Source organism: Dendroctonus ponderosae, unplaced genomic scaffold (assembly GCF_020466585.1).
Source record: "Dendroctonus ponderosae isolate FM_Combo_2020 unplaced genomic scaffold, Dpon_F_20191213v2 Dpon_F_20191213_5, whole genome shotgun sequence".
Lineage (NCBI taxonomy): Eukaryota > Metazoa > Arthropoda > Insecta > Coleoptera > Curculionidae > Dendroctonus > Dendroctonus ponderosae.
Window position 1 is genome coordinate 15,374,303 of NW_026018715.1, and position 7,275 is coordinate 15,381,577.

The 7,275-nt window shown below is 43.5% G+C and overlaps 3 protein-coding genes across 4 annotated transcripts in view; 2 read left to right on the forward strand and 1 right to left on the reverse strand.

Moving 5' to 3' along the window:
• LOC125504612 (choline transporter-like 1) overlaps positions 1-3,356 on the forward strand; it is a 7,567-nt gene extending 4,211 nt beyond the window's left edge. Inside the window, exon 11 of the mRNA XM_048666850.1 lies at positions 3,160-3,356. The gene's annotated coding sequence lies outside the window, so the exon portion shown is untranslated. The remainder of the gene's footprint in view (positions 1-3,159) is intronic.
• LOC109539103 (LMBR1 domain-containing protein 2 homolog) lies at positions 159-3,341 on the reverse strand. Its single transcript, XM_019906704.2, has 12 exons — positions 2,886-3,341; positions 2,679-2,827; positions 2,449-2,616; positions 2,103-2,313; positions 1,874-2,050; positions 1,640-1,817; positions 1,394-1,575; positions 1,102-1,341; positions 848-1,049; positions 689-796; positions 516-631; positions 159-456 (listed from the first exon to the last, which is right to left on the reverse strand). Exons 1-12 carry the CDS (start codon positions 3,057-3,059, stop codon positions 322-324), a joined length of 2,040 nt encoding a protein of 679 aa, XP_019762263.2. The 5' UTR covers positions 3,060-3,341; the 3' UTR covers positions 159-321.
• Positions 3,357-3,865: 509 nt separating the features above from the next.
• LOC109539102 (sphingomyelin phosphodiesterase 4) overlaps positions 3,866-7,275 on the forward strand; it is a 4,207-nt gene continuing 797 nt past the window's right edge. The window contains exons 1-11 of one of the 2 annotated variants that reach the window (XM_048666848.1): positions 3,866-4,365; positions 4,434-4,730; positions 4,793-4,895; positions 4,950-5,129; positions 5,178-5,386; positions 5,442-5,722; positions 5,784-5,988; positions 6,042-6,189; positions 6,240-6,382; positions 6,440-6,673; positions 6,735-6,947. In XM_048666848.1, coding sequence (XP_048522805.1) covers positions 4,279-4,365; positions 4,434-4,730; positions 4,793-4,895; positions 4,950-5,129; positions 5,178-5,386; positions 5,442-5,722; positions 5,784-5,988; positions 6,042-6,189; positions 6,240-6,382; positions 6,440-6,673; positions 6,735-6,947 — 2,100 coding nt within the window. In that variant the 5' untranslated portion in view covers positions 3,866-4,278. Of the gene's footprint in view, positions 4,366-4,433; positions 4,731-4,792; positions 4,896-4,949; positions 5,387-5,441; positions 5,723-5,783; positions 5,989-6,041; positions 6,190-6,239; positions 6,383-6,439; positions 6,674-6,734; positions 6,948-7,275 lie in introns of both variants that reach the window. The other variant, XM_019906703.2, reaches the window with a different exon arrangement.

The following is a 7,275-nucleotide window of genomic DNA, read 5'->3' on the forward strand; positions in this document are numbered from 1 at the left end:
AATTGGAATTTTCTCTTACAGCTTGAGCCTAAGTGTGTCGCAGGATACCCTCTAGGCGATAGTTCTTGATAAATAATTCGTTCTTATTGCGAAATGGGAGCACTATTTATCAATCTGTAATAAAAGACGTGAGGAAATTTTTGAGGCAAAATATCCAACAAAAAGTTTGTAAAAAAAAGATTGTTCCAGTTTCAAGTGCCAATGAATTAACTTCCAAATCACCTAATATAAAGTGTCCGATATACATGACTAGCCCAGTTGAACCGAACAACTGCCCACAACGCATGCTGTGAAACCTTGTTGAAAAACGCTTAAAAATATTTACACGTCGTCAAATATACCCCTCGGCGGCGCGCCTTCCACTCTGCTATTATCCGCTTGATAACCATCTGCAAACCTCGTGTCCAGGTTCCTTCCGAAGCCAGTACTTGCTCCAAACCGCTCATCAATGTCGTCCTAGAAGGTTTCAATGAGGACAAATCACACCAATTCGGCAAATACGCAATCTGACTCACTTCCGCAGGAGGAAATCGTGTGTTTATTTCATCACTAGTGTAGGTGGTGCGATTGTACGTCTCCATGTTGTACGAGTCTCGAATTCTGCTGCCTTCGAATTGGTCTGTGGGACGAGCTAAACAAGCACTTCTTCACAGTACCCGGTCTGATTCACAGTGCCCGGCGCACTTACCAAGGTCGGCTGCGTTACTCGTCCTGAATCGACCATTGGTTGGAAACCTGTCCTGATACTCCTTCCGCCTATTCGATGACTCTTCAGCCCTCTGTCTTTTGCGCTTCTCTAAAAGTACACTTTGGAGTTTCTACAGTGCTCCGTGAGCCTTTCCCGCACCTCTTGTGATCAGTTCCCTTCCTTCTTGTACAAGATCGGTGGTGATTTCTTCGTCGCCGACAAACTGATGAAAGCCCAGCAGAGAGAGGCATCTGGATCCTAGATTGAAGTACGTTGCAAGGCAGAACACCAAAATCGCCATTGGAAAGTACAGGTTGAAGCCGTGCGAGATTATACCGATGACATCCATGTGGCCCATAATCTGAAACTGTTTAGTAACAACAAAGAGCCGAAAGCGGCAATGCAATATTCACCTGCGTGTATGAGGTTTCGTCTATTTGGCTATGAATCACATGACTGTCCATGTGGATCAGGCCCAGAAAATTGAGACACAATGCTGGTGTCAGCCTGCTGAACATCATCCCGGAGAAGATCAGACTGTGCTCGTTGGTCTGATGATGCGGGGCCAAGTAGTACAAGTTGAGCAGCTTGATTTTCAGGATGGTCGAATAAGCACAGAAGGATAAGTACAGAATTATAAATGTCGACAAAACCTAAACAGGAAGGCGGTTATTGAGCGAATTTACGCATTATAGGTGTCCCTACCTCTATCATGAAATAGTCGTAGCTGGCCTTAGCAGCGTTTACAATAACTGCGAAAAGCGACAAAGGCGGGGAAACACAGAAAAATGTTACTTCCGACCATATAATTGTCACGGACATTATGCATGTGACAATGCCGATTAACTTCCAGCACACTGGGGCCACTAAACATTTCCAATACCATTCTGCAATATAATGTTGACTGTGCGTAAACATATTTTATCAGCAACATTAACGCATCCACCTTACCTAACACGGGCACGGACAAATATCGGTTCGACCAGGAAGACTCCTTTTGAAAAGTCCGCTTAAACCGCCTATCCATCGAGACCTGATTCTTCAAGGTATCTTCGCATTCGAAAATCTTATCGAGCAATACATTCCACTGGGTTTCTGTTCGTTGCAGCACTTGCAACGACTTGATTGTCTAAGACAGAAGATCGCCCAGAGTTTCTCGAATACATTCCAGCATTACATCCTTACCTGCCTGTGTAGCCGAATCAGCGATTTCTCCGTGGGCAAATCATGTGTTACATCTTCAGGCAGCTGCCGTCTAGTCATCCGATCCTTAAGCTCCACAGGCACTTTCTGCAAAATCGTCTCCAAGGGACCGTGCAGATAATGGCCAGGCCGGATGACTGTGGCGATGGCTTGCAGCGACTAGAAACCCAAAGCATATTGCATATCTGATGCCAATTAAAAGCGGACCTACTTCCAAAACATCATCTACAGTTTCCTCGGCTTCGCATTTATCGGAGCTGAGCTTTGAGGCCTTGAAGTAATACTGAGTCAATTTTAAGCTGGCATTTGAATTGTTCCAGAAGTTTCGTGGGGCTTCCACCAATGAGTAGCCGAGTAATAACACGAGGAGGAATAAACCCCAGGTGTTACTTGCCGAAGAAGCGATTGCCTTCAGTTTACCCCTAAAGCCAAGAGCAATATGTATTTTGATCAATAACCGTCCATACTATATTCAACACAGTTTCATTGATCTGCAGTGGTTAGCAGAGACACTTAAAAGGAGCAACACTTAACACATTCATGCGGCGATAACATACCAGTCCAAGTCGATTCCTGGTTTCAGAGCCAAATAAATCAGCAGAATTCCGCATATCAACAAATAGGACCCATAATAAATGGCATTATCGACTAGAGCGGATTTCAGCTTGCCTTTTACTGTAAAATCGCCAGCTTTTATGTACGACTGCATCATGGGCATGATCATCCTAAAAAGTCGCAGGTTATCATACTGTACATATTGTAAAAAGGCCTCCATAACGTTACATACCAAGTCAAAAATTGCGTGCTCCAATACACGGTTCTCCATAAGTTTACAAAAACCCTTTCCGGTAAAATGCCCCATGGGAAGGTGCTGTCATCCTCAGAGTTATTCGCCCTTATATAAGTTTCTGTGCGGTTTTGCTGCCGATACACCGTCTAAAACGCATGGAAACTTATAGAAAATTGGATGATCTATTCGACGAACGGCAGTTACCGATATTATGTCCAGTGGAAGGGCAAATATGATTAGAAAACTACAAAACCATGCCAGCAAAACTGTAAGAGTCACGAATATTCTATGCCTGAACCAATTGCCATATCTGTACAGCACACTTGCCGATATGAAAAATGACAACAGAATTTTTAAAATGAGCGAAGCATACCCCATATTTTATATAAGGGAGTACAGTTTTAACGAGCTACTTAGTTTTATTAGTGCTTTGTAATTGATCCTTAGCTCTTTCAGCTTCTTGTTGCATTCTTTCCAGCTTCTCCAAAGTGAGGCTTTTCAGCGGGATCAGGCGCGGCTTACAGAGGACCAACTCCTGAACGTTCTCGGTCAAAATCTGTCCAGACTTGTTAATCGCTGGCTTCAATTGATCGCGAGTTGAAGACATACTCCAAGGGTAACTACCACATGTTTTTACCAGTTGTAAAAAATCAGCACAATAAATATTCCAACATATACTCAAAAACATTGACAAGACAGCCCAAGAGACAATAGCATGACAGAAGAGAGAAGAGCAGCATAACAAAGGACAGTCCAACGTTGCCGTTTACCATTGTAAGCCTTGCTTCATATTGGTCATTTCTAATCTAACGCCACGTCACGTCTATTCGTTGGCATGTTAGACCAGGAAAAAACTTCGTTTATTACTAGACCATAGATATAGACAACATAAATTTAAATTCAGACAAGTTATCTGCTGCATAGATAAAGACGAGCAGATCATGGGGAGCCAGTTACGATATATGCGCTAGTGGGAGAATAGAAGAACCTCCGTGATTTCCCACATAGCAAAATGATATTCCCAGAATATACCTGGAACATTCATGTGATGTCCATGCATGTATACTCCACGAACATTCATGTTAGGAATGTTCAACCATGTATATTCCCAGGATATTCCCGCAATATTCTGTATATTTTTTGAACATTCCGGGATATTCATAGAATATCAAATGCTATCTGGGTTAGCAGCTAGAAAGAAGAGCTGTAGAGAAGTAGAAGTTGTACAGTGATGTTTTGTAAATTTGTACATTCGCATGCTCACGCCCATGCTTCTAGAATTAGGAAATGCATTTGATTTTTTTTAGAAAACTCAAATTTGTTCCGCGTGCTGAAAATGCTTTTCTGAATTCCCATCGTTATAACTGATATCGAATTAAATCGTCCTTTTGAAAAAGCACCACAATATGAAATAATTAGATATTAGGGCGTGGTTCGTAAATTAGAACTATTTGGCTCTATAATCAATATGGACCTAACCTATGGACTGGACCTAACCTATTATTTGTTTACAACTCTGCTGTTGTCTAGAACGTTTGTAAATTCTTTTGCTTCCAAATTGAGCGGTTTTAAACATAAAACCGCATTTCATTAATCAATGGTGTTGTCAACACCATTGCAGAGTCTTTCAGAGTGTTTCGTAAGAAGAAACAAAATGTTTTCCAAAGACTACAACTATTTTATGGTAAGCGTAAGCCGCGGCGAGTTGAGTGGGCTTTGCAATGCATCTCTAAACTAATTTAATGCTCGCAGGATTGTGTGCAACGCGCCCTGCAACTTCCAATTCGCAGCCGATGTGCAGAACTCACGTTACGACTGGACCGAGCCAGCTTGCAGGAGCTCCACAATTGCTTCCCTATTTTATTGGACAGTATATTCGGAACGCAAGGCACCCCCTGCTGGGGCCTTAGAGCGATAACCGAAAGAGACGGGGAAGATTACAGACAGCTCAATCATTTTCTTTCGCCCAGGGGTCCACTGTTTAATCTAATTTACCGACTGCTGAAAGATCCCAATATAAAATACGAGTTTCCTTTGTCGTTCTTACCAGTGAGTGGCCCAAATATTCTCAGTAAGCGGCTGTATTTATGTAGTATTCCTGATGATTTCAGGTGAAAATTAAGCAACTGTTAGAGGCCCCATCTGGTCATCCGTTTTACTCCGAGTTAGTCAACACTAATCCTCAGACTAAGCAGTGTCGGTCATTGCTGTTAAGTGAGTAGTTATGGCAAGCAAGTAGCGATTATTGAGTATGAGACACCTTTGCAGATCCGTTTGACTACTACTTTTTCCATTTTGCTTATCACTTGATCAATCCCTGGCAGCAACGAGCTGGATCGGCTGTAACTTCATGGAACACTGTGTATTATTGCTTGTGTTGCGATTATATCTTGCATTTCTTGCCCATCGACCCGGCAGCCAAAATACACCCGGAGATCTACTATAATGGTAAAAATCCTCTTCAGCGAACCTCTCCTCAATCAAGTGCTCATCAAGGTTCCCCAAGAACTCCCGGTGGGGCGTACAGTAACCTAAGAGAGGATCCTGCGGGGATCAATTTGCGCAGCCATCATCCGAGGAACGAGATCTGGCGCAGTGAAACTGTCTTGACGGTCTTCACCGATATTTGGCTATATAACGACTCAGTAGTAAGCCAACCGGCCACCACAACGGATATAAATTATGCGTTCAGTTCATCTGCAATGGTAAGCTCTGGTAAAACTCTCTGCTTACTCTACCAGCGTTGTTGTTGTTTTCTAGAGACTCTATTACAACGAACTTCCCACTGGGGAATACATGAGGATTGTGAGGGTGCTGTTGAAGCAGCTGCACGCTTTTTCCGACAGTGCCAAGTGCGACGACACTTACCTGTGCGAACTGAAGAAGATTTCCATCCCAATGATTCAGGGCAAGTTTTACGTGTTTATCCGCAATCTAATCTACAAGTGGCCCTTAGACGGATCGTTTCGACTAGTTTTAGAATTGTGGTTGACTTACATCCAACCCTGGAGATATCCAGCCAGCAATTTGATCAAGCGATTGTAAGCAAGCCCAGTTTGGCACGCACTGTTCCATTTGCTGCTAATTCTGTATTATTTCTAGGGTGAAACAGGACGGAAATCCGGACGCTGAGGACATCACTCTAGGCGCAAATCAACTGCAGATGAGCCCGACGATAGAACACTTGCCCTTTATCGCTAACAATTTGCTATGTTACGTTGCCATTTTTGAGCAGCTCCTTCCCAGGTTCATGAGGGTGGACTTGGTGAGCCCGAAAATGTCTCTAATGCTTTACCGAATATCAAAAGTGAGCAGCTTGTGTGAATTGCGTCCTGAAACTGTACAGAGGATGGTTTTTAGGTTTTTGACCAGCCCAACTTGCCGAGTCTTTTGCGCGAAGTCGAGCAGTGTCTGGAAAATGGACAGTCATCGTCACCCAAGCACAAGAACTACGCAGGCTGGGGCAACCATATAACTTTACCCACATATCCGGCTCCTTTCAGCGGCAGTAAGTCGTCAAACAGCTTAATTACGATTGGAACTTTGGATGTCTTTCAGGGTTGGGCAATATTTCCCTCCGGAATAGTCCGATGGGGCCAAGCGACCATAAATGGGCGTCCATTACCCGGCAGAAGATTTTCGAACTGGAAGGACCCAATTTCACCTACAGGCCTCTGTTTGCCAATCCACCGGCCCATGAGGTACGAACGGGAGATTTTCTATATTCGATGCGTACTCAATGGTTTATTGGCTTGAAGGTATACGAACTGCTGGTTCAAATCAAGAAGTCCATAGGATACGCCCAGAACCTAATTGCGAACAAAGAGCAGGAGGAGAAGGTGCTATACTCGGGGTTTTGGGGATCGATCAAATATTTCCTACAATCCCCAGTTTCCACTGATGACTTCACCTTGGACGATAGAAGAAAAGTTCCGGTGTATTTGGAAGTCGCCTTCAACAACTTGAGAGAAATGTTTGCCATTAATGAAGAGGTAAACGATCGGAATCAAATAATGCAGACACGCTGATCAATAAGAGCTGCCCCAATTTCAGATCATTGTGGATGAAGTCGAGCCTGTACCGACCTCCAATGGGAACGAATTTGAAATGTCCGGCGACTTCAAGTTCTTGACACCAGAAAAAGTGCGCCAGCGACTGAAAACTATTAGATACGATGGCGATCCTGATTTAGAGCCGATAAAGTCTACCGAATGTACTTTCATGGTTCGCGCGTTGTATCAGCTGGCCACCAAAGTTAACGAAAACGTAAATGCAGTCATAAATGAAGTTTTCGCAATGAGACAACTTGTTTAGGAATGTTTTCCGGGCGTTCAAAAACCGGTTATACAGAGTGTTCTGGTTTGGAAGAGGTTCAAGAAAGCAAAAATCGGGTATAAAAATGGAAAACCAATTTGGTCCGGTGTGGAAGACTTTGAAGACATTCAGGTGGAAGGTCGAAAATCGGGTATTAAGATGGAAAAAACGTTTACATTTAGAAATGTTTTTCGGGCTTTGAAGCCGTGGTCCATGGGAATTTCTTCCTGACGTTTCGTCCACAACTGCGGTGGACATTATCAAGGCCTCATCGCGCTCA

What these genes read in the sequence shown, in the direction of transcription:
- LOC109539103 (XM_019906704.2), bottom strand. Translation starts at nt 3,059, where the DNA reads ATGGGGTATGCTTCGCTCATTTTAAAAATTCTGTTGTCATTTTTCATA. An exon ending in CCAGGAATCGACTTGGACTG is followed by an intron (nt 2,314 to 2,448) that starts GTATGTTATCGC and finishes TCTTGGCTTTAG; the next exon opens with GGGTAAACTGAAGGCAATCG. An exon ending in GAGTAACGCAGCCGACCTTG is followed by an intron (nt 632 to 688) that starts GTAAGTGCGCCG and finishes GTGCTTGTTTAG; the next exon opens with CTCGTCCCACAGACCAATTC.